Source organism: Lindgomyces ingoldianus (genome assembly GCF_010093535.1).
Source record: "Lindgomyces ingoldianus strain ATCC 200398 unplaced genomic scaffold BDR25scaffold_6, whole genome shotgun sequence".
Taxonomy (NCBI): Eukaryota; Fungi; Ascomycota; class Dothideomycetes; order Pleosporales; family Lindgomycetaceae; genus Lindgomyces; species Lindgomyces ingoldianus.
In genome coordinates, this window is record NW_022985167.1 from 248179 (window position 1) to 274822 (window position 26644).

General features: G+C 36.5%; 5 protein-coding genes across 5 annotated transcripts; 1 reads left to right on the plus strand and 4 right to left on the minus strand.

Moving 5' to 3' along the window:
• Positions 1-255: 255 nt before the first annotated feature.
• On the minus strand, positions 256-2782 carry BDR25DRAFT_351047 (uncharacterized protein; the record flags this gene model as incomplete). Its single annotated transcript, XM_033694806.1, has 19 exons — positions 256-313; positions 360-525; positions 554-599; positions 626-907; positions 957-1066; positions 1105-1171; positions 1205-1232; positions 1268-1351; positions 1375-1390; positions 1445-1470; positions 1512-1583; positions 1631-1676; positions 1721-2095; positions 2144-2272; positions 2348-2373; positions 2406-2426; positions 2481-2558; positions 2664-2711; positions 2745-2782. 19 exons carry the CDS (start codon positions 2780-2782, stop codon positions 256-258), a joined length of 1716 nt encoding a protein of 571 aa, XP_033551368.1.
• Positions 2783-2965: 183 nt separating this feature from the next.
• On the plus strand, positions 2966-3783 carry BDR25DRAFT_351048 (uncharacterized protein; the record flags this gene model as incomplete). The annotated part of the gene is made up of 4 exons (XM_033694807.1): positions 2966-3048; positions 3104-3239; positions 3320-3525; positions 3747-3783. 4 exons carry the CDS (start codon positions 2966-2968, stop codon positions 3781-3783), a joined length of 462 nt encoding a protein of 153 aa, XP_033551369.1.
• Positions 3784-10453: 6670 nt separating this feature from the next.
• Positions 10454-11924, minus strand: BDR25DRAFT_109533 (uncharacterized protein). The gene is made up of 2 exons (XM_033683549.1): positions 11629-11924; positions 10454-11542 (listed from the first exon to the last, which is right to left on the minus strand). Exons 1-2 carry the CDS (start codon positions 11731-11733, stop codon positions 10691-10693), a joined length of 957 nt encoding a protein of 318 aa, XP_033551370.1. The 5' UTR covers positions 11734-11924; the 3' UTR covers positions 10454-10690.
• A 1446-nt stretch (positions 11925-13370) lies between these two features.
• On the minus strand, positions 13371-13520 carry BDR25DRAFT_214477 (uncharacterized protein; the record flags this gene model as incomplete). The annotated part of the gene is made up of 1 exon (XM_033684797.1): positions 13371-13520. A coding segment is annotated over one exon (150 nt), but the record flags the coding sequence as incomplete, so codon positions are not given.
• A 4916-nt stretch (positions 13521-18436) lies between these two features.
• On the minus strand, positions 18437-20240 carry BDR25DRAFT_301242 (alpha/beta-hydrolase). The gene has a single exon (XM_033689533.1). The coding sequence runs from the start codon at positions 20221-20223 to the stop codon at positions 18598-18600; it is 1626 nt and encodes a 541-aa protein (XP_033551372.1). The 5' UTR covers positions 20224-20240; the 3' UTR covers positions 18437-18597.
• Between the last annotated feature and the right edge of the window lie 6404 nt (positions 20241-26644).

The following is a 26644-nucleotide window of genomic DNA, read 5'->3' on the forward strand; positions in this document are numbered from 1 at the left end:
ACATTCATGGGATGATTGGCCAGACCAAGCCAGACCGGATCTGGCTAGCTAGTCTTCGAAGCTCAACATTCACTAGGTCCATAACTTTTCAATCCTCCACTCAACACACTAATGCCATCAAACCGAGCCGTTGTCTCATCCATCTATATCACTAAAGATATTTCTGGTTGGCTTTAAGGCTAGGGAAGGCCTTTGATGACGTCAATAAGTTTGTCACGAATTGTACTAAAGTGATTTACTAAACTTCATATCTGTTCATTTTTGAATGCTGCAGTCATGCTGCTCACCATTTTTCTCTTTGCTCTTACCACGGCTTTTAGTTATCCCGGCGGATGAGAAGCCTATTCCTGTTCTTCTACAAGCTCTGGCTATTATACTCCCTTAGAATGGTATCAGCCGTTACTTCTATTCCTCCGCACCTTTCGAGCTTTATATTTGTTATCGTCCTACTCCAGCCTTCAATTAAGCATATCTTTTCCTGGGCTGATACGCGATACATTATTTCTTTCAGATGTTCCAAAATACCTTTTGGAGGCGGTGTCAGTGCGTTCACGCACGCGCTCATTTTCGTTCTGAGCGTGAGCGTTCAACCTTGTGTCCTGGAGAAGACATTAACATTCGTTACCTGTGCATATCCATTTACAATTGCACTTTCGCAAGGGTCCTTCGTCGGGTTTCGCCTCGTGGGCAGAAGTTCGATGTTTTCGTTGACGATCACTTCGTCCAGCTTGCTGTGCGCAAGACCGCTCAGTCGTCTGTCGGTAAGGTGCTTCCGGCGCGCTATCGGTAATCCCTGAAGCCAGCCCACGGAGGAGTCGGCGAGCTTCTTGTATCGCACTTTATAGCCTACTTGTGGTCTTACATTCCAATTTGCGGATGCAAGCGTCGATTCTTCACAGGTTCTGCTCTTAACTGCGGGGAAGGTGGAATCTGACGCCAACGGGCCTTAGTCAAACATGTGTTTTGGCAAAGTGGTTGCTGCCATAGGGGTAGTCTAAATTACGCAATTGATGATTTCGTGCTTTTTGAGCTGTAAGTTTTCGAGCGTAATGAAGAACGATGCTGACTGGAAAGAACTTCCAGAACATCATTTTTTTTTCGAACGGCTATCATTATCCCTATAATCTGGCGTTATGTAGTCACATATTGAAGTTTTTATGGTAGATTGAGACTACACTATTCTGGGCCGAGTTCGTTGCTATACAATATAGCAGAAATGGTCGCTGCCAGAGCTCGAATTTTGGTGAATTATAATGAGAAACTAGACAGCTCCAAGAGTCGTGGGATTTCAGACATGGTTTTTGTCTTATCAAGCGTGTCGAGGGCCGTCCAGGGGCCGGAAACAAAGAGACTGCATGCACAGCATGTTGTCACATGATGCGGGACATGGCTAGAACAGAGTCTACCTGTTAAAACCCTTGCTATAATTAGGTGGGGCTTTAACAAGATGCAAATTTCTGTCTTGAACTACTGTATCATGTTCTACATCCTCGTTCGCTGCTTTTCAACACCATATCATGTCCCTAGAGTCTTTCTTGGTGCTAGTGGGAGGATATTCCAGCTCTTTCAGAATCCGCGGAGTCCTTGAGTCGACCAGTTAAGATTATCTACTAATAAATGCATTAATCACGATGTAAACTCACCAATATTATCACCACACGATACACTGCCATTCACTGTACCATCATCAATGATCTCAACTATTCTCCGAACACTCTACATTGAACTTGGCTTCTCTCGAACCAAGTCATGACACTCCCTTTACCCCTTATCTTCGACCCCGAGAAAGCATACAAGGTCAACGGCATATGTTCAACAGTTGTGACCACAAGTCTGACATAGGCCACCAACCGGGTGCTTACCACCTCAACTTGCTCATCCGCTCCCATTGTTCTCAGGTGTTCAGCGCCGACCGCAATACTTTCCTCGTCCTCCGCCATTTCCCGTCCGGCACTGAACATGGTACCAGCGTTCCCCGATTCCAATCCAAACGCAAATACCACATGCCATACTTCAGCATGTGCAGCCGCTGCGGCTTGACCGGGGAAACCAAATACGAGTATTTTGGCGAGAATAGGTAAGAGGAGAGACAGATCTCAAAGATCGAGTTCAAGAATGGTAAGTGTCCTTGTGGATGCCACACAGGAAAGGAGTGGCCGCGGTTTAATATTCGATAGAATATGGTGTACATAGTTCTGAATCATTTTGAGAATAAGCGTAGCTTGTACTTGCTTCTTATGGAATGGTAGATAGTATTTCAAGGGGCTGGAAGCTATGGCGACGAGGTATCCCATAGGCTACACAAGGCAGGGTAGCAAGAGCTATTGATAAGTTCGTCTAGTCATACATTCGAGCAGAGAGAAGCTCGATTCTCTATAGGTTTTCGATGTTCTATAGATTTCTACAAATATATACGACTCTGCTTTCTATAAAATCATTGCATGAGGGAATGCTTAGCATTTATAGGGCATCTATCTTACAATTGAGAAGTAGAAGCCGGGATATCACAGCCAGGAGTCCATTGAACGGTAGTCAGGAGGAAGGGCGCAATCAGTGATCTTGTGGGCGTGATGGTGGAATTTGAGTGGTGGCAGCCATTACTAATTGTTTTACTTTCTGTGCTTAGAGGCAGTTAGTGCTCCTAGAAGGTAAAGTGTTAGTACCTGAAGAAGACAGAGTAGTACAAAATCCCGAGATTGGTACAAATTTCTCTTCATTTCCACGCCAAGCTACTTTCTACCCACTGGTGAAAAGGTAAATAATCGAGCGCGTTTTCTTGCATTTACTTGAGCAGTGCTCAGGCTAGGTGTTATGATCTCAGGCAATTTTGAACAATACTACCCTTCCTTACAATAAGTCTTGTACCTGTTTTCACAGTTGCCTAAAGATTCCAGAATAAAAGTTAGTGTCGATATTCATTGTAAACTCTTAAAGATCCCCCTAAATCAGAATTGATAAAGCTTTGATGGTTTCTAGACTTAGACCGAAACTCGTGGTACTAGCTGTAACCCTCGTCAGTGCTAAAATAATAGGGTCAATAGAGAAAATGTGGGTCTATCGATTATAATAACTAGATCAATGCGTCCAAGCGTCAATTGTGTAGAGTGGAGATTGGCCAGGACCAATTGATTCGAATTTGGCCCCGCAGTCACTTTCCCCTTCACCTTCTACGTTCAAGTGCCTCAAGGGAAGTTAGAGAAGGAGGGAATCACTTTGTCACTGATTTAGTAGCTATCAAGGTTAGACTGCAATCATAAACCTTAAATGCAGAATCTTATCTTTCTGACAAATCTTTTATTGCAAGGGGTGTGGACGAAAGAAGAGCCGCGGATATGAAGCTGGGGGTTGGGTTCCGAGGTTCGTTGGAAGGACGATCGGCTCTCGTCTGCCAGTTAGAATTAACAGGGAACAATTACTATATCGGAATCAGGGCTTCCAACGAGGCGTAGTACTGTACAATTGGGCGATTTTGAGGCCTGTGCAGGTGAGATTTTGGGTACGTTCGTACGACAGGGAGGAGGAGAGGTAGGTGTACGTATTGTAACTGTTACAGCTCACGTAATCTGTACAAGTAGTATAATTTAATTAAAGTACACTATACTCTAGTTAAAACAGCTAAGATTATAGGTTTTTAAAGACACAAGATTAAGGTTTAATTAACTATAAAATAACTAATTCTTTTTAGTAATAAGAGCAGAGTGTAACGATTCTCGTTCCATCTCGGGTCGCCCGGAACCCACCCGAAGGGTCCCCGTATCGGCTCCGACCCTGGCTCAACCCTGACTTGACCTGTCCCTAACTCTGCCCTGCCCCCTGCTGTTACCTCTATTCCCTTATGTATTTAGTCGCACCTTGCCCTATAGCTAGCTTAGTAGTTTTCTAATATCCTTTTATATAAGGTCTATAAGTGTTAATAGCATTTCTAGGTTTAGAGTCCCCACGCACTTCTATATGCCTCTAAGTAGATTCCTACTGCATTTAGACCTATTGTCTTGCCTGCGCTGTTACATTATATTAGAAAACTTGCTTTTACTAGTAACAGCCTTATTATAATATTACACTAATTATTTATTTAACTATGTCTAAGCTCTAAAATGTGTCTAATTTAGTTTAGGTTATAATACTTACACACTATTATATTAAACTATTTAGTTTATAAACTAGATCTTATTAACCTTTAGTTAACTAAAGCCTTTAGGTTTAAAACTTTCTATCTTTATATAATTAAAATTGCTTTTAAAAAAGTTATAAAGAATGCGCTAAAGTAGAAACTTAGAGACTACTAATAACTTATTAGGATTAGAGATAACTGCTAATGCCTAACTACTAACTACCCTCTGACCCTAGAGTTAAATACGCTCTAGCTAAGCTATACCCCACCTAATTTAGAGTTAATGCATAGCAACATGTTCTAATAGACCTTAATTAATTACTAAATTACCCCTAATAATGCCTTAAATTATTACTGCTACTCTATAGCAAGAGACTTTTAAGGCACCTCTAACAATACCTAATGCTACCTTACTAAACGCACGCCTAAAATTAATAACTGTATAGATAGCAAGGAATAATTAGCTAGACATTAGTACAGATTACTATTAGAGCAGGCGCGCACACATAGCGTTTAGTTTAGAGGACACTGCTAGCAGTGCAAAGGAATAATTTAGAGTAAGGACACCTAGCTAAATTAGACTAGTTTTAGTTTAAGGATGCAGAGGACATAACAGCAATACTTTAAACTGTGACTACTAATAGGGACTATTAGTCTACAGAGGGGGGGGTAGTGTAACAATTCTTGTTCCATCTCAGGTCGCCCAGAACCCACCTGAAGGGTCCCCGTATCAGCTCCGACCCTGGCTCGACCCTGACTCAACCTAGCCCTAACTCTGCCCTGCCCCCTGCTGTTACCCCTATTCTCTTATGTATTTAGTCACACCTTGCCCTGTAGCTAGCTTAGTAGTTTTCTAATATCCTTTTATACAAGGCCTATAGGTGTTAATGGCATTCCTAGGTTCAGAGTCCCCACGCACTCCTATATGCCTCTGAGTGGATTCCCACCGCATTCGGACCCATTGTCTTGCCTGCGCCGTTACACAGAGAGGTCTAAAAGCTTACTGCTTACTACCTTATACTATAGCTAGTTCTTTTAAAGTTAAATAGCCTTAATTATTACACTTTTTAGTAAGCTTTAATTATTAGTTACTATATAACTAGCTGCGCTAAAACACCTCTTACACTTATAACTAGTAGCTAGAATAGTAAGAAAATTAAGAGTAATTTTAAAAAGAATAAAATAAGCTGTTTTACCTTTAGTAAGCTACTATTATAAAAGTTCTTTACATAATAAAGAGTAATCTTTATAGTAATTAGCTTTTATAAAGTTATAGTAAAGCTATAGCTTATTTAATACTTTTTTATACTTATATAAGCGCTAATTTATTATAAGAAAAAGGTTAATAAAAAGGTAAGCTTTATAATTATTATTATAATAGTTACTACTTAGCAGCTTATAATGCCTAAAAGATAATAGCTTATTTTTAACTTTATGCTTATCTTTAGCATTTAAATACTAGTTAAAGATTATTTTTATTAACCTAGTTACTTTATCTACTTAGCTTTTATAATGCTGCTAGTAATTTTAAAACTAAAGTAAGCATAATTAAAAGTTAAAAATAGTAGTAACTATATAGTATAAGACTAGTAAATTAAAAATTAGTTTATTTTAGTAAGTAGTAAGCTTTTAATAGCTAAACTTAATAGTATTTCTAAAGTATAAGTTACATAGCTTATTAGTAGTAATTACTTTTATTTAATTAAAGTAAATTTAGAGGCACTAAAGCTTTATTATAGTTTTTTATAGTAAGCTAAATAAGCCTTAGCCTTAAAGTCTTTTTATTATTTAAAAGAACTTTTCTAAAAAGTTGTTGCGTACAGCTATCTGTCTATATATATCCTTCTACTGTGCTAGCTAGAAGGTTAACCTTTTAGCAAACGCAACAGTTATAAGCCTAGTTTACAGCGTAGTGTAGATAGTTAGCACACAAAAATTATTTTTGCATCTCTGCTCTCCCTACTCTACTAGTAGGATTGCATTATCCCTAAGCACTGTGTGTTTAATTCCTACGCTTAGCAAAAAGCATTTAGGTAGTGCGTCTATTACAGAGGCTACTTTACTAAATCTGTCTCTAAGTTCTATTACTTAGGCTAGGAAGAGTGTGTTAAGGTTATTTTACTATGTTTTACCTCTCTTGTTCTATAGTTTAAGCTAGGGGGTGTGTCGCGTACAGCTATCTGTCTATATATATCCTTCTGCTGTGCTAGCTAGAAGGTTAACCTTTTAGTAAACGCAATAAAAGTTTTTAAAGCGCTTAATTTTATTTTAATTATTTTTAGTAATAAAATCTACTAAGGTATTAAAGCTAGCTTATTAAGTCTTTTTATTAGCATTAAAAAAGCTTTTTTATTACTATTAAAAGTAACTAATAACCTTTTTAAGCTTATAACAGTGTAATAGTATAAAGTAAACTAAGTGCTAGTGTACTCTACTATTACACACTAAAGTAAGTGTGCTAAACTACTAAATTAAGTTCTTTTTTATAATATTAATTTAAAAAGTCTTAAAAAGCTTTATACACTTATATAATGCTAGTATGCTATTTATAAAGTTATAAAGTTATCTAATAACTCTATGCTTTTTATATAGCTTAAATTAATTATATAAAGTAGCTTTAGTAAGCTTTTGCTTAAATTTTATAACACTTTTACTATATATAATAGCTTTAATAACTACCTAGATTATATAAGTAGCATAGTAGATTTAGTGCTGTTTATTAAGCTTATATAGTAAGTTAAGCTTTTTATTAAGGCTTTAAATAAGCTTATTATTATTATTTAACATATTATCTTTAATAAAGCAGCTAAATTTTAATATAATATTATACTTATTAATAATAGCAGCTATCTTAAAGGCTTACACACTACTAGTATAGTTACTGTATAAGTTTTTAAAGCTAATTAAAAAGTTTTACTAAGTGTGTAAAGCATTTAGCTATTATTAGTTATAAAGTTTTTATAATAGTAGCCTATACATGTATACTAATAAAGTAAGCTACTACTATAAAAAAAGAAAAGTAGTTTTTAAAACACTATATATCTATGCTAAGTATAATTTTTAATAGTATAGTAATTAGTATTATTTAAATCTCTTTCTTTTACTATATAAGTGCAGCGTAGATATTCTTAAAAAGTGTAGTAGTAGAATATAGTAAAGTAGTAAAAAAATTTATGTAATTTTAGCTAATAAGACTATAAGTTTTTAATAAAATAGCTTTTTTAAATAACTAATTCTACACTATAACTTAGTTAACTAGGGCACTATGTAGAGAACTCTTTTACTATAGTGTATAAGATAACCCTTATAACAAGCCTACTGCTTATCTAGCTGCCTTTTATAAGTGCTACAGTAGTTATACACTATTAAGTAAAAGCTTTTTATTAATGTTAACTTTATACTTTTTTAGTAAGTGCTAAATAATATAGTTATAGCTATCTACTACCTTTACAGCACTTTAAAAGCCCTGCTTATAACACTAATAGTAAAGCTAAAAGTGTAACGATTCTTGTTCCATCTCGGGTCGCCCGGAACCCATCCGAAGGGTCCCTGTATCGGCTCCGACCCTGGCTCGACCCTGACTCAACCTAGCCCTAACTCTGCCCTGCCCCCTGCTGTTACCTCTATTCCCTTATATATTTAGTCGCACCTTGCCCTGTAGCTAGCTTAGTAGTTTTCTAATATTCTTTTATATAAGGCTTATAGGTGTTAATAGCATTTCTAGGTTTAGAGTCTCCACGCACTCTTATATGCCTCTAAGTAGATTCTTACTGCATTTAGACCTATTATCTTGCCTGCGCTGTTACATTATATTAGAAAACTTACTTTTACTAGTAATAGCTTTATATAATATTACACTAATTATTTGTTTAACTACATCTAAGCTCTAAGATGTGTCTAATTTAGTTTAGGTTATAATACTTATACACTGTTATATTAAACTATTTAGTTTATAAACTAGATTTTATTAACCTTTAGTTAACTAAAGCCTTTAGGTTTAGAACTTTTTATCCTTATATAATTAGAATTGCCTTTAGAAAAGTTATAAAGAATACGCTAAAGTAGAAACTTAGAGACTACTAATAACCTATTAGGATTAGAGACAACTGCTAATGCCTAACTCTTAACTACTAACTACCACTCTGTTAACAGCTGAACCCGCCTCTGTAGGACCTAAAGCTAAACCTACCTAATTTAGAGTTAATGCATAGCAACGTGTTCTAATAGACCTTAATTAATTACTAAATTACCCCTAATAATGCCTTAAATTATTACTGCTACCCTATAGCAAAAGACCTTTAAGGCACCTCTAACAACGCCTAAATGTCACTACCCTAAACGCACAACTAAGATTAATAACTATATGCGTAGCGTTTAGTTTAGAGGACACTGCTAGCAGTGCAAAGGAATACTTAGCAAGAACACCTAGCTAAATCAGACTAGTTTTAGTTTAAAGATGTAGAGGACATAACAGTAATACTTTAAACTATAACTACTAATAGGGACTATTAGTCTACAGAGGGGGGGGGTAGTGTAACAATTCTTGTTCTATCTCAGGTCGCCTAGAACCTATCTAAAGGGTCCCTGTATCAGCTCCGACCCTGGCTCAACCCTAACTTAACCTGGCCCTAACTCTGCCCCGCCCCCTACTGTTACTCTTATTCCCTTATATATTTAGTCACACCTTGCCCTGTAGCTAGCTTAGTAGTTTTCTAATATCCTTTTGTATAAGGCCTATAGGTGTTAATGGCATTCCCAGGTTTAGAGTCCCCACGCACTCCCATATGCCTCTAAGTGGATTCCCACCGCATTCGGACCCATTGTCTTGCCTGCGCCGTTACAAAAAGTAGATTACTTTACTTTACTTTTTTAAAAGTATTATATTTACACTATAAGCTTACACCTTTAATAGTGTATAATTACTTTATAAAGTAGTTTTATTCTTTACTTAGTAACTTAATTATGCTAAAGGTAACACTTATTTTAAGTTTAATAGCTATATATTATTTTAATTAATTATAAACTTAACACTAGTATTATAGTTATAGTTTTTTAGAAACTACTATAATTAATCTTTAGCTACAAATAGTATACTATTATAGGATAAAGTAGAAGACATAGTGTAAAAGGCTTTTAACTTCTACAGCCTATAAGACTATGTAAAATAGATAATAAAGAGATCTAATTAACTAGATAAAGCCTATAAAGCAGTAAGACACATAAATAGATAACTCTATAATAGAAAATAGTCTATAATAGGCATTTTTAAGATAATAAACTGCAGATAGATAAATTAAACCTCTAAAAAAAAATTTAAGTGCCTTTATAAAACTTTTAGCTAATTAAAGCTTTAAAAGCTCTCTTTACAGACCTTCTACTTACTAAAGTCCTTCTACTTTTCTAGAATTACTATAAAAACTTTCTAAAAGGGTAATATAATCTGTACTATGTACTGTACCTAGGGCATTATTAACTGTATAGTGCGGCTTATGAACTTAGTACGTTTGTACTAAACACGTGACCGTTACGGTTCACTTTGTACGGACCGTAGTACGGCCCGTTGGAAGCCTTGATCGGAATCCTTACCTGGCCGGGTGTCGGAGAGCCACGAGGCCTCGTCCTCATAGATTTGTTACAGTTCCTTATAAACGCTAAGCTCCATGTACTCTTGCGGCTCTTTCTCATTAATACGGCCTAGGTAATTTCGAGAAGGTACCATACATAAAGGTCACTAGTTTCACTGAATGAGCTAAAGAGGGAGTTTCAGAAAACTTCTGCAGGAATTGCATGCTGGATTAGCTTCTAATTTGTGGATTGAATTGTTTGAATAGTGTTCCCGGAATATAGGCTCCGTGTAGTCTCTGAAAGCCTCGCAAACTAGTCGGGTGTTTGCGAGATCTCTCATATCAACTCTGGTTTCGCTGGGATATGTGCGCTCCACCGATGGCCCGTGCAGATAATCAATGATCTCAGTTAGAAATTCCAGAAGGTGGTGGGCAATGATTTGCCATTTAAAATTTTGCGTTTCGTGAACCTAGTAGTTAAGCTTAGTGAAGTAGTTGCCTAAGGTAGAGGAGACTAGGTTGTGAGGTCTCTGGACCCTTATATAAGTAAGATCAGGACTTCTTTCATACATTGTAGAAGTACCCACTTTACACAATGTTCTTTGTAGTGACGTGGTGGCTTCTTTTACGGACGACCTCTTCGTCACCATAAAAGGAGTGTCGCATCAACAACCGCGAGGTTACATGTAAAAAAAGCTTCAACCTTGAAAGGAAGCTGGAAGGCTTCACTTCTAGTTACATTACCAGTTGGACAGGGCAATACAGCAAGGGTCACTCCCAAGTTTCTCTAACTCTAAAATATAGCGGAGAGAAGCTTACGGTTTCATTAACTTCATTGGGTCTGTAAGCTATCGCGGAAGGGTTTTCAGAGTTCATACGCTTATTCAATTATTATTAATTATATCAGTACACCAACCCATTCCTTATCCACTCAAAAACCCCTTGCTTGGGCCATATTACATAAACGAAGGCGGGTGCATCATGCTGAGTGGTATTGTTCCCCCCATCTAGCCTATTATCGACGATAAGTATCAGACTTGTAGCGGATCGCGCCTCGCCGTTGCAAGGAGAACTGCTCCATGGGAGGGGCAGTGACTACCCTCCGTATCTCGGGTCGTGGGAAGGGATCCTGGCTGCTGTATGGTGGCAGAGATTCCGCACTGACATCCTTTGGAGCTTGGCGGCGACATATCGGACGAGGTGGGAGCGTTTCGTAGTCTGGAGGGCCAGTCTCATGGTGGGAAACTTGAGCTCGAAATTGTTGCGCTGTCCTTCGAATCCTCTTGTCTAGAGATCGAACGTAGCAATTGTTTGGATCGTGTCGATAATCGTCGTTCCGGCCAATACCAAACCGAAACCAGTCTTCACTTGATATTCTGCCACACGGGCAAATAATGTCTCCAAACTTCACTCCTGCTAATTGGTGTCCAAAGGTATGGTTCTTGACGCGTTTCGCTCTATGCGTGAGGCCACAACCCCCACAAATTTGACCATAAGGTACCTCCTCTTGTGAAAATGGAGGTACTGGAACTGGGTCGGATTGGGTTAAGACGCTCTGTGCCAAGATGTTGGATGTGAAACATTTGGAGCACAGTTTATGGCCACAGGAGCCGCAATCTAAATACTTGAAGGGATGATCGCCGTGATAGTGGACGAGCTGATTTTCATGTCTGCAGCAGCAGTACCAGACACCGTCAACTTGCGTTCCCATCCTCGAGAACTCGAATGTTGGATAAGGTGTGTTGCGTCTATCACGAGACTCGGCTTGTTTAGCTGATTGGAGCTTTCGTTCCAGGGTTTTCTTCCGCTGGTGGTTCATCTCTTCCGGAGAAGGAACTTGGTGTTGTGGGAAAGATATGATGTTTGTCTTCGTTTTTCGATGATCGTTAGAAATGAAATTGGTGTGTGTGAATGGGGGCAGTGACGGTGAAGAGAGACTAGGTGAAAACGCACGAGGAACTTTATGCTTCTCCATTCCATCTCCTCCAACTGGTGAACCCACCCCATCTCTCGCCTTGTAAACAGGCATGATAGAACGAATGAAATCATATGAGACATGGCAGCCGTGTCAATGTATATGCATTATAAAAAGTTTAAGTATGAGATTGTATGTGAACAATGTTGGAGACGGTGGAAGAGGACGGAGAACGTCAGTCCACCTTTAGCAGAAGGTGATGACGAACCCAGCGGCTCTTAATGGCACTGTCTCACACCGCTCCACCAAGTATGCTTTTTGTCGTTAAAAACTGTTCGATATTCCAAATTTGTCTTGTTTCAGGTTCCCGTGCACCTGAGCAATTGTTGCCTGGTAGGGCGCGTGACTAAGCATATAAGCAATACCTAGCTGAAAGCACGATGCAAGTGGGTCCAATCAAACCATCTAAATCATGACACAGCCTCCAATTCAATATTCTGCTGCATCGCTGCGTGTTTGCGCGTTTGCGAGTTACGTCAAGTTTGAACATTCATACGTCAGTGTTCTGATCACGTGAAAATGATTCCGCCGATCTGCTCGATACATGCAGAACAAATGGGGGAATTATGGACGAGTTCTCTTAATCACGTAGTAGCCACTCTGAATCCACCCAACTCCAACCCTCGTATACTCGCCATCCACACCGGTTGGCCTGACAATTAATATGTAGTACGTCTTATTCCTCGGCCCATGTTCAGACTTCCTCCCAACAACAGCACGCCGTTCAGCATTAAGACCTTCGCTCTCCTTGATGTCATACAAAATCCGCCCTCTTTCTGTTTCGCTTGAGTCCAAGATGGCGTAGCTTATATCACTTTGTCCCAGTCTACAGTTACGGAAAACTCCTATGTCGGTAACTAACGCATGCCTTTCCTCCCCCTTGGAGGTATTGAAGAACAAATGCTTGCGCTCCTTGCTAATCGAAGCTCATCATTCCAATCCACATCGCTAAAAGGAATGTCCATGAACTGAATGCCTCCACTATATGCCATCCATAACCAAGATGGCACGGTCTGGGTTTCGTACCCAATCCGCTCCGTCTTCTCCCCGTCTGACTGCTACAATAAGAGATTCCTGTGAATATACGGCTGGAAGATGCCGTATCTGCTTTGGCACCTTCCAGCGTGCGTAATACAGGTCTCTAACCCAGATATTGCAACACATCTGTCGGTCTTTTCTGTAATGCCTAGACTTGTTAACAAGCAAGAAGCTTAATAGCTTTTGCTTAGTTTAATTACTTATATTTAATTTAATTAATTTAATTATTGCTTTATTAAATTAGTAATTAAGTTAAGCTACACTTAGAATTTTAATTAACTTGATTAAATAATTAATAGTTGGTAAAATATGTTTGTAGCTTAGACCGCCAGAGCTTTAGAAGGTAGCCAACCTCGGAGAACTGCCTCTCGTGCTCACAGCTTGGACCTGGGATAGATAGGACGTCTACGGCGGGCTGGGAGAGCTTTGGGTATTTATAGCGGTAGGTAATCCAACAGGAAATCGGATTAATTGAAAATGGATGGTCCCAGGGCAGATTTAGCTCCTCATACTTCCGGCGAATGAACTCGTCGCTCCGTTCATCTCTATTTCCCAAGGGAGCTTGACCGACGTACTTACTAATCCGGACCATTTTTCGGGGTGGAGATGGCCAGCCTTAGCTGCCTTTGTATTCGGCCCACAAGTCCTAAAATCGAGCATCTGCTTTCTCCAGCCATCCTGGCTACCATCTCCATAAGTTATCGTAGTAGAGTTTGTAGTATGGGTGGAGTATAGTTGCCGCATAGTACGTGGGTGAATCGCCGAGCTTACAGTAGTACTTCTCCAGCTTCTCCCACCCTGTCCAAACGTTAATCACCAGATAATCTCCAGGGCATCTGACTCGTTAATATCAACGGAGGAGAGCTGCTCCGAGAGACGCTCGTAAAACTATAGAATGGCTTCAAAAGTTGGGATAATCTCAGGGATTACACCAAACCGGCTAAAGCTCCCCTTCCTTCAAGTCTCGTAGTGGGCCTCTTTAAAATGGGTTTAACACCTGGGTGTACTACGTAATAACTACCTAATCCTGAGAGGTAAGTATCGCAGGGTTAGAGCTGAAGAATTGTGGAGAGCATGGAGCAGTCAATTAGGTAATGAGAGACGACCTAGGTATATTGAGGTGAGATGTAAGGTCTCTGGAGCTTGAGACATCTCAGAGGTAAATATATAGTAGCTAAAAGAGTGCTAGTCCTAAACAGGAAAGGGGTGAGAGGTGAAGAACCACATTCTTATCTCGGCTAGCTTATCTGGGGTGACGAGAGGACGCACAAACCACCATGCATAGTGCTACTCTAAACGGAGTATACCCTAGGAGCTAGCAGTTTCTTACCCCTGTAGCTAGCATTCCTCTTATTAGCTGTCTAAGAGACTTTTTGTGAGAGGTATTGAGCAGGAAGCACGAGGCACAGAGAGGGAATACAGGATAGGGGGTGTGTAGCAGAGCTACAAGAGAGAGAGAGAGTAAACCTTAGGGTTGGAGGCAGAGTTACAGAGGTCGAGGAGCCTATATACACAGTGCCAAGCCCAGGGTACTCAGAGGTTGGATAGCTGTAACATAACTGTTACACTTTTATAATTTTGTTTATAAATTAGCTTATTTAAAAGTATAATAATAGAGTTAAAATTTTAATATCTTTACTTCTAAATATCTAAATAGGCTTAAAATTTAATATAATATAAAGATAAGGTGTAGCTATAAAATAGTATTTTTTTCCCTAAATTCTAACTATAATTAGTAGAGAAAGGTCTAAACGCGTGTAGAATTTTAACCTGTCTATACTCTAACGTACCCACAGGCAAGTCGCTCACACACTCAAGTCGCTTACTTTTGCTAAGACCACACTACAACGCACTCTATTATAGCCTATAACAACCCGCTTTAGCATTTTATAGTATAGTATAACCTAAAATATTATTTAAAGACTACTTCTACTTCTTGCGTACATGTTTACACGTTATGCATAGTCTAATTGCATCTTTTTATAGCGTCTTTAAGATAGCTTACTTACTTTAGCTTACACTTACTTCTTTGCCTTTTTTCTATTACTTGTAACGATTCTCATGAATCGTTCCATCTTAAGTCGCCTAGAACCTCCGGAAGGCCCTCGTATTAGCCCCGACCTCAACCTGGCCCTAACTCTGCCTAGCCCTCTGCTGCTACCTCTATTCCCTTATGTATTTAGTCACACCTTGCCCCTGTAGCTAGCTTAGTAGTTTTCTAATATCCTTTATACAAGGCTTATAGGTGTTAATAGAAATTCCTAGGTTCTAAGTCCCCACGCACTTCTATATGCCTCTAAGTGGATTTCTACTGCATTTAGACCTATTATCTTGCCTGTGCTGTTACATTATATTAAAAAACTTGCTTTTACTAGTAATAGCTTTATTATAATATTATAGTAATTATTTATTTAACTATGTTTAAGCTTTAAAATGTGTCTAATTTAGTTTAGGTTATAATACTTATACACTATTATATTAAACTATTTAGTTTATTAATAGAATACTAAAGACTTTTTATTAACTAATGCTTTTAAGTTTAGAACTTTTATCCTTTACAATTAAAATTACTTTTAGAAAAGTTATAAAAAATACACTAAAGTAGAAACTTAAAGACTACTAATAACTTATTAGAATTAAAAGTAACTACTAATGTCTAACTAACTACTTTTTAACTCTAGAGTTAAACACGCTCTAGCTAAGCTATACTCTACTTAATTTAAAGTTAATGCATAGTAACATGTTCTAATAAACCTTAATTAACTACTAAATTACTTTTAATAATGCCTTAAATTACTTTTACTACTTTAATAGTAAAAGACTTTTAAGACACCTCTAATAACACTTAAATGCTACTATACTAAATGCACACCTAAAATTAATAACTACATAAATAGTAAAGAATAAAAGGTAAGTTTTAATTATTAATAGGTTAGACATTTATATAGATTACTATTAAAATAGGCGCGCACGCATAGCGTTTAGTTTAGAGAACACTGCTAGTAGTGTAAAGAAATATTTTAGAGTAAGAACACCTAGCTAAATTAGAATAGTTTTAGTTTAAAAAGGCAGAAAACATAATAGCAATACTTTATACTATAATTACTACTAATAAAGACTATTAGTTTATAAAAAAAGAAGTAGTGTAATAATTTTTATAAATTATTTTATCTTAAGTTACCTAGAACTTTTAGAAGGCCCTTGTATTAGCTCTAACTTTAACCTAGCTCTAACTCTGCCTAGCTCTCTACTATTACTTTTATTCTTTTATGTATTTAGTTGCATCTTGTCTCTATAGCTAGCTTAGTAGTTTTCTAATATCCTTTATACAAGGTCTATAGATGTTAATAGAAATTCCTAGGTTCTAAGTCCCCACGCACTCCTATATGCCTCTAAGTAGATTCCCATCGCATTTAGACCTATTGTCTTACCTGTGCAGTTACATTACTACGTGATTTTAACTTCTTTAGAGTTATTAAGTGTAAACTTTTTTTTAATATAATTTATGTTGTGTAGTAGCCTTATTAGCTACTAACAGCTTAGTAATTTTTATTACACTAATACTAGCTTATGTGTAGTTATTACTGCTTTTTTAAAACCTTTTTAAACACTTTAACTATAAAAGTTAGTAAGCTATTTATATACTTTTAAATTTTTATCTTTATAAGCATTAATTATAACTTAAGTTTTACAACTACTAGAGCTTATTAATAATAAAGAGTAGTAGTAATAAAGTATATAACTTTATAGTAAGGCTTATTATAACTTTTTATAAGTTAAAAAAAAACTAATTTAGCGCTTTAAAACTTTCTTTAAATATTTCTAAAAGTAATTATAGTATTATAAGCTGTAAGGCCGGGATGGCGCTTACGTGTAAGGCTGAGATGGTGCTTACGTGCGACAGGTATATATACTATTCTGTACACAATAATTAACGTTAGTTAATTATTTGCACCTTTTTAGTTATATTAGCGTAGTAGTATAGAGCTTTGTTCTTACATAATAATTAACTAATAATAAGGACAGTTGCGCTTTTAACTTACACCTTAGACAGCTTAGCTAGTTTTTAGACTAAAACGTGAGGCGGCCTCTTCTAGCGCCACGTTGTAGCTGCTAGGAGGTCTAGTGTGTATGGCTTAGCTGGCGTGGCCACTGAGCGTTGCGTTGTGTTTATCCTGCGCCTCTGGGCCGCAGGTGGTCAGCCTCTGGCCGGTAACCGAGACATGCGCATAGGCGCCTCTAAGCTGCGGGTAGGTCATGTGACGCCTAGGACATGCGTCTGCTAAGAAGGGGGATAATGTAAGGCTAGGATAGCGCTTACGTGTAAGGCTGAGATAGTGCTTACGTGCGACAGGTATATATACTATTCTGTACGCAATAATTAACGTTAGTTAATTATTCGCACCTTTTTAGTTGTATTAGCGTAGTGGTATAGAGCTCTGTCCTTACATAAGCTACTTTAAAGCATAGTAAAACTTTTATTTTTATAATATAAGTAATTTAGTTATATATAAGGTTTTTATCTTAACACTTATATGCTTTTTTAAAAAAGGTAAAATAACTTACATTAAGTAGCTATAAAAGGTGTAATAAATAAAAAAGTATATAAATAGCAATAATAATATTATTTTTATAGTATTACTAAAAGAAGTAAGTTATACCTCTTATAGCTATTAATAACTAGTAGATAGTAGCTGCTAATAGTACACTTTTTTATATGTATATTAAAGTGCTTTAACTAGTTTAAACTAAGCTTATTAGTAGTCTAGCTACATTTAGAGACTGTAATAACTTAATTTTAAAGTATATATATTTTTATTATACTAGTTTAAAAAGTAATTACTAGCCTAAAAAATAATTAAGAGTAAAATAGCTTACTTTTTAGCATTAATACTTTAAATAGTTATTATCTACTTCTAGTTACCTAGTTAAACTACCTTTAGCTATTTTTATTTTTCTAAAGCTATAATCTACTTAAGTAGATATTTAGCTTATTATAAGGCTTATTTTATTAAAGTTATATACGTTGTTATTTTTAATACTATACTTAGCTTTAATATTTTTTATAAAGCTAAGCTAGCTTTAAATTACTTTAAAATTTTAATAAAAAGCTTTTTTATAGTTATACTTACACTTAAACTTAAACTTTACATTAAGCTTTAAATAATACTTAATAAACTTACTAAGCTAGTTTATACTAATATAGCCTAAATTATGCTTAGAGTGTAAAGAATAAGCTATATTAGCTATAGCTACTAGCTACAGAGGAAATCTTTACACATCTAACTTACGTATATGCTTAATAATTACCTGCTTTTTTATTATCTAGCCTTTATAAGTTGGCTAACGTACTCTATAGGCAAGTTGCTTACACACCTAAGTTACTTACTTTTTGTAATGAGGTAGGCGCCCCGTCTGCCAAGTCGATACTATACGACTTTCCCCACTGTACCAAAAGGTACGCACGAGAATACTTAAGCTAAGTATTCTCGCATAGTATAATATATATATAGGTAATGCTAGGGTAAGCACTAGCACTAGCGGTTGTCTCTAGCCTAGCCTAAACCTCTATGAGCGAGAGAAGGCCACGTGGTTGACCGTGCCGACCTCGTTACAAACTCCGTAGATGATTGTTCGGCTAGTAAACTAGTCGAGACCTACCGTCAGGTAGCCGACTTTTAGATCCGTCAGAGGGTGGAGAGGGAAGGCGATTAGGAATAGGTTTAGTTTTTTTTTTGTACATATTCAACTGTACAGTATAACATATCTACTGCCACTGTTGACGTTGTGAAAAAACACTAACCACTTAGGGACTAGCCTCCAGGACCCGTACGTTGTGAAATCCCCTCGGCGGCCCGGGCCGGCATTCGGGATAATATCGAGGTATGGATCTTACGGATTAATACTCCTCACGGGAACGGGTCGTATTCTCGTAATCCCAGACACACTCCATCTACCTCGACACCATCGATGTGCTGCGATACGATGCCTTGGGCGCCAAAGCGGATGAGATCTCCCCCGTTCGGATCACTGGCAATCATTGGTTTCCATCCCATCGTCCTCTGTGGGCCATTATACGGGTCCTTAACGAAGGCAAGAATATGGTCCTGCATTGACAAGCTGACGTCAATTTCGAACTGGGTAGTGTTTGCTACATGGTCTAGAAGTTGATATGTCCCGAAGGTTATCGGTATGTCACTGGCATGGTATGCTCCGAGCCACGTGTAATAGTTTAGATTGGGAAACGTGCCAGCGTGCTGGAAACGGAAGACGGGCACGTCCGCACCCATCCGATTCCGGTACACGGTCGAGTTGAACGTCGGACATACCATCACCGCAATGTCTAAGGCGGTGATAATCGATTGGTCTGGGCTAGTGGTTATGTTTGGTTGCCAGAAAGTTGCCGACGCCTCATTAGCGGTATTCGAGATCATAACCGGCAGGCGTGCAATATTACCTGCCTCTGCTCGCTCTTTATAGTTGGTAAACACGATGCGATCATCGGGAACCAAGCTAAATCTTAGCGCGGGCGTCTCGCCCCGATCGCCATACTGTCCGATGAAATTTACTATATCCTTAAACGATACCCCACGCATGCAATCAAGCTCCGTTGCCCCGTCCTCGTCGCTACCGGGGTTCTCACACCCAAAGTGACGCGCTACGAACGTGAAGTTGGAATATGTCGAATCCTTGGCCTGAATATTGGCACCCATGATTGTCCCCGATTGCATGTAGTAGGCTTGCGCGATTGGGTCCTCGGGGAAAGCATAGGCATGGACATCAGCGCTGACGGCTCCAGCGGACCGGCCCATCTGTGTGATACGGCTCGGGTTGCCGCCGAAGGCCGCAATGTTATCGCGGACCCATTCCAGTGCAGCGCGCTGGTCGAGGATGCCGAGGTTCTGGTGGCCGTTCGCCAGCCCGCGCGCGTAGGGGAAGCCGAAGATATTAAGTCGATAGTTGATAGTGACGACAATGTGCGACTGCGACCGCTCGACCCATGACGTCGGCATCTGCCACGGGATGTCGATACCACCTATTATAAATCCGCCCCCAGTCATGAAGAAGAGGACAGGGAGCCCGGCATTAGGACGCGGCGCCGTTACCTGCGGCGCCCACACCGCCAGGTATAAACAGTCCTCAGAAGTAGCCGTCCCAACCAGCCCTGACGTGTCGTTCTGGTCGCCGTTAGGGTTAGGGTTGTAGATTGTGTTACCCCTGGTCAGGTCCGAATTATAAAACATGGGTACCGCTGATACAAACTGTGGACACGACGGCGGAAACTGCGTCGTATTGCTATGCTCATTCGATGGCGGCAGCCTCTCCGGAGGTAGCCAGCGGCGCGACAGCACGGGTGGCTTCGCAAACGGAATGGCGCGAAATTGGCGGGTGTTTGGAAACTCGGGATCGATGAGCCCCGTGAAGGTGCCTGTGGCGGTTCGGACCGTGAGTGGGTCGGAGCTTGGGAGCTTAGCCTCTTGGCCAACGACGGCGTTGGTCGCCAACGTGAGGAGGGACAAGATCGTGAGCTTCATATTCGCCGTCGCTCCTGGAGTGCTTCAGTTGCAATGCAAAAACCCGTGGTTAATCCAGTCTCTTTATCTACCAGACAGCCCCCACACAGCTTTGGTTGCTAGACCGGCGCATTTAGTCGATTCCTGGTAGGTGGAAAGCTCCCCCACAATCTGCTCGTGGGACTCTGTGTTTTTGCCTAGAATTCAGCAAATGAGAGATGATTCTAGAGATTGAGTGGATCCTGGAGGATTGGTGATGAACCAAACTGGGACGTTTGATGTCAACAGACCATGGGATGTACTTCGGCTAATCATAGCACCTACCTATATAGGTAAGGTGTAGCAGCCGTGACGGTGCGCTACTTATCTCAGCAAGCTCAGACGGGATGGGGAGAGAGCCTCGACAGGGGCAAGCCCCTGCTAGTGGCGCAAGCCCCATCTCTCTAGCTAATAAGGGTGTAAGAAAGGCTTTCTCTCCCTAGCTGTCTAAGGGACTTTTGTGATTTTTTAGGTGATATTATAGTTCTAAACCTCCTCCACTATGCACTAGCTTAACTAAGAATTACTATAGCTCTACTACTTTTTGTCTAAACTAGGTTAGATTTTAATAGGTAATAGAGACAGTCTCTAGCTATATTCTAACATTTTTGTAACTTAATTTTAACAAGATTTAGTAGAGTATTGCGCTATTAAGTCCTGCGTAGGACATTTTAATAACCCTACAACTACACCTTAATGTAACTCCCTAGCTACACAATATATTATCTTTAGAATTTAAGACCTATCTAAGACAGCCTCTATTAGAGAGCCTGCAAAATTTTAGGAGATCTAGACTGCTAGTTGTTAAGCTGGATAGTAGGCTAGGGACATTGCAATTGCTCTCATGTCTGCAGCTTAACTAGCTGTTGTCTGAGGACTCTAAGGACTCTAAGGACTCTAAGGATCTAGGAGCTGTCTCAGACTAGCTCTGTTAGGGATCCTGCAAAATTCTAGGGAATTTAGTCTACTAGTTGTTAAGTTCTAGTTAGAAGAGCGATACTATTAATCTAAAATTAGGGTATAGATAGGTTAAAGTTCTGCGCGCGTTTAGATTTTTCTCTACTAATAATAGTTAGAATCTAGTAAAAAATATACTATTTTATAGCTACTGTAACGATTCTCATGAATCGTTCCATCTCAAGTCGCCTGGAACCTCTGGAAGGCCCTTGTATCGACCCCGACCTTAACCTAGCCCTAACTCTGCCTAGCCCTCTGCTGTTACCCTTATTCTCTTATGTATTTAGTTACCCCTTGCTTCTATAGCTAGCTTAGTAGTTTTCTAATATCCTTTATATAAGGCCTATAGGTGTTAATAGAAATTCCTAGGTTCTAAGTCCCCACGCACTTCTATATGCCTCTAAGTAGATTCCTACTGCATTTAGACCTATTATCTTGCCTATGCTATTACATTATATTAAAAAACTTACTTTTACTAGTAACAGCTTTATTATAATATTATACTAATTATTTATTTAACTATATCTAAGCTCTAAAGCATGTTTAATTTAGTTTAAGTTATAATACTTACACTGTTAGTTAACCTAGGTTTAATTAAACAAACGTACGCCTAAGAGGCGTACTAAGAGGTAAGCAGGCAAAGATCTTCTTGTTATTAACTACTGCTCTCTCTTTTTATACAAAGAAAGGGAGCTCTTAAGTACACATAGCCTCTAACGCATAGGCTAGATAGCTAACGTTTTAGGCAACCTAATTTAGCTATACATGTGTATAGACGCAGCTATACTTATGTACAAACACTAGTAACTTTTTACTTTTATAAAGTTACTTACTTATTTATATATTAATTTTACTTTTTTTTTTATTACTTTTTTACTTTTTTTTTTTAGAGCTAACTTTTAGTGCTTTTTTTATTTATAATATCTCTTAGCTTTTTAGCTTATGTATAATTTAACCTGCTTTTAGAATAGTGCCTATGCTTAGCTAGAGTAAGAAAAAGTTCTTACTTAACTATATAAAAAAAGTTATTAAAATTATATATTATTTATCTATTAAAGATATTTTACTTTTATAGTATATACCTTTTTTTTAGTAGCTTATACATGTTAAAGAGGATGTACACTATAAATAAAGCTTATTATTTTAGTAGAGGAGAGTCTATATCTATTCTATTATACAGAAGATTTAAATCTACCTTTCTATATAGAATTATTTTAGACATATGTATAACCTCTAATAACTTTTTATATAAAGTGTACAAAGACACTATAGCTTAGAAAAAGTGTAGGTTAATTGTCTTTTATGTAAGTAATTAATCCCTAGGGGGGGAAGAAGGTGTTAGTTAGTTACCTTCTATGTGAGCAATTAATCCCTAGAGGGGTAAAAAGAAATAGAGGTGTTAGTTCGTTGCCTTCTATGTAAGCAATTAATCTTTAGGGGGGGAAAGAGGTGTTAGTTAGTTGCCTTCTGTGTAAGTAATTAATTCCTAGGGAGGTAGAAGGTGTTAGTTAGTTATTACCTCTTATGCAGGTAATTAATTAAAAGGGAGGTGTTAATAAGGTAAGCTGCTAATAAGAAGCCTTCTCTGCGTAGCTACACACACAGTAGGTTTTTAATTATGCAGCCTATATTATCTTCTCTGCGTAGCTACGCACGCAGTAGGTAAGTAGTTGCACAGCTTATATTAATAAGAGGCTTTAGAGCGTATAAAGGCTTAGTAGTAAGCCTTTTTTATGTAGCTACACATATAGTAGGTTACTAATTTTATCTTTATGTAATTAGTTAATCTAGGGGCGTGCATAAGGCTTATTTACGCCCTCTCTGCGTAGCTACACACACAGTGGGAGTAAGCTTTTTATATAGTAGCAGTTTTATTAATCTTTATAAATCTATTTATTAAAGATAATATCCTCTGTATAGCTACACACACAGTAAATAGTTTATTAATAGACTAATTAGTGTTAGTTAACTTAGATTTAATTAAATAAATATATACCTAAGAGGTATACTGTTACAATCCTTGCTTCGTAGAAGCACTTAGGTCTTATGATGTTCCTAGGGGAGAAGTAGGGCGAATGGTAGGGGCCAACTAGTAGGGTGTACAGTTCTACGTACAGGCTAATAGGCTATTAGAGGGGAGTAGAGTAACTAGATTATAGTTTACCCTTTATACAGCAGTAAAAAGGCTAGGTTAAACAGTCCTGTTAGACAAAGTTAGAGGTATATATAGTGTAAGATATATAAATAGTATTATAGCTTATTAAAAAGCTAAATGCTACTTAGTCTATATAAAGAATAAACTAAATATTAAATACACCTTTTAAAAGTTATTTACTGCAGGATCTATATACATATGCTAGAAGTGCTAAGAGGAGCAGAAGGAGTTTGCAGGAGCTTGCTAAGAAGAGCTCCTTAAGCTTTCTTAAGCTCTCTAGATTTATAGCCTGTCTCCTTATTAGACAGCGCATTCCTCTATTACTGCAGGCTTTTGTGCTGCCTCTACGTCCTCTAACTAGTTTATAAGCAAGCCCTGCCCTAATCTAGCTAGATTATAGAGCACTGCTAGTAGAGTTACGCTAGTCTAACTGTAGACTGTAACACGCTGCCCCTTCTCCCTAGTAGTGTCCTTGCTGCTCTACTTACACAACTATGTTAGTAAAAGTTTATTTATAAAGTAAGCGCTTTTTTACTAAAAGGCATTTTTAATATTTATTTTTTTTAAACTAAATAGCTTATTAGTCTTGTTTATTTTATTATTTTTATATTACTCTTTATTTTAATTCTTTTTATTAGATAAAAATAAGACTTTATAGTGCTTACTAATTTTTAAAGTTATTTTATATGTTAACTTTATTCTTAGATAAATGTGTTAAGTGTGTAAAAAAGTATAGTAAGTGTAATACTTTTATTTTTAACACTATATAAAATTAGCTAAAAAAGAAAAAAAAACACTTCTTTAAAAGGCAGCTACTGTAAGGATTTATAAGTAGGAACTTAGTAAAAAGATGTTATGTTAGGTCTAGAAGACTTTAAAGGCAACAGCTAGAGAGCGTTCTAAGTAGAATTATATCTAAAAATTACTAGATCTGCTAGAAGCTTAACATGTAAAGTATTTAAAAAAAACTTTTTTTTAGACAAGATAAAAGCCTTTAAAGCTAAAATAAAAAGTTACTTTCTTTTATAGCCTTTATTAGCTAAGACTTGTTTTTAAAAGCTGCTACTATTTAGTAATAACATAGCTGTTTCTTTTAATATAGGTGCTTTATTACTTAGCTAGTTTCTTTTAGATAAGCTTAAAAGTACTTTTGTACTAACAGCTACATGTTTTATAAGTTCTTAGCTAGTTTTTATGTGTTTTTACTAGTAAGCTACTTTTTTTATTTTACTAAAAATTCTTTTTTATTTTTTTAATTACTAATAATATGTTTAACTTTATATTTAATTTCTTTATTTTCTTATTTTTATGTAGATAAAGAGATCTTTTTAAGTGCTTTCTCTAATCTAGAGACATAAAACTATAGGTGTATCTTTATATATAAAAAAAGCTTAAGTTTATAATTATCTTATTAAGTTTATAGAACTTTATATAGTTTTATTTTTTTTTTTACTAATTTCCTAGAAGGTCTAGGTATCTTAAGGTTCTTAGTGTTAAGGTATACATAATCTCTTAAGTAGATCCTTAGTTCTTATTATTATAATTTATTAGCATATTTTTTTATTATTTTTTTAGCTAGATTTAGCTTTAATTACTATTTTTTATATATGCTTTATAAGTTTATTAATTAGTCTATTAATTTCTAAAAGTTTATAAGTTAATTTCTTTATAGCATAAAGTATAAGTTATAACTAAAGTTAGCTTTATATAGTGTTTCTTTTATTATAGCTAATTTTACTATGTTAATAGCTAGCTATGCTATTAAAAGCTATTCTGCCTAATTATGCTAAGTATAAAAAACATACTTTCTTAGGTATTTTTTTACTTTAGCATTTATTCTCTTAGTCTAGCTATCTGTTTACAGGTGGTATGCTGTAGATAATTTGTAGGCTATGCTAAGGTGTTGCATAGCTGCTTTCTAAAATTTACTAGTAAATAATTTATCTTAGTTAGAGATAATAATTTTAAGACATTTATAAACTAATATAATATTTTATTTTAATTTATAAATAAATTCTTTAGCTGTTATTTTTTTTAAGGGCTAAGTATATAGATATTTAGTAGTTTTATTAAGCACTACTATAATTATATTGCACATTCTTTTTATTTTTAGTTTCTTAAATAAAGGCAGTTCTGTAATAAAGTCTATTATAATTATTATTTATAGTAATTTTAGTGCTTTAATTAGGTAAAAGTATCTATAAGTTTTATGCCTTTATAAGTTATTTTTATTACAGATATTACATTCTCTAAGCACTTTAGTGCACAGTTGCTTTATCTTTAGTATTTATTATAGTATAGTAGTTCTTAACTTTTTCTAGAGGGTGCCTATTCCTAGGTGCCTAAACATTAGGGATTTATAATATTTTTAAATTAAGTTTTTTTATCTCTACTTATTTACTATAAGTATGTAGAGTTTTTTTATAAGTTAAGGCTTATTATAAATCTATCCTTTATTAGTTTTTTTAAAAAAAAGTAAATTTCTTAGTTTTTTTTTTCTTTATTAAAGTAATTTAGCTTCTAGCTAAGAGTGTTAGCTTACTAGTTCTATGTTTCTAAAACATGCTTAATAATGTAGTTAAATTATATAAGCTTTATTACTTATTTTACATGCATTAGTAATAGTTTTTTTATAGTTAGAAATGTAACTAAATTTATATAGTCTATTATAATGTAAAAAGGTTTTACTATTTTATATAGCTCTATAGCCTATACCTTTACTGCATTTAGTATAGCTTTTAGTTCTTTATTAGGTATGCTATAGCCTGCTTTAAGTCCTAAAAACTTAGCAGAGTAGTATACTACTAGGTGCTATTTTTTGTCTTTTTGTTTCTAGTAAAACGCGGCTTTACTAGCCTCTAAAGACGCATCTGTGTAGATCTTAGTATCTAACTATAGGTTATACATTCTTAGTACTAGTTTAGCTGTTATAGCTTATTTTAGTGTTATAAACACTTTATTTATTTATAAAGTTTAGACAAACTTTGCTATTACTTACTTTTTAGTAGTAGTGTTTATTAAGAGTATAGTAATTTTTAAATAGTTTTTAATTATTTATCTAATATATTTTAATAGTCTAAAGAATCTTTTAACTTTCTTAACTATTATAAGTTTTAGCTATTTAAGTACTTTTTATACTTTAGCTAGGTTAATCTTTATTTTTTTTTATTAATTATAAATCTTAAATATTTTATCTTAGTAACATAGAATTTACATTTAAAGAGCTGCAGGTAGAGTTTATACTTCTTTAGCTGCTCTAAGACTTTCTACACTTTCTATACATAGTTTTTT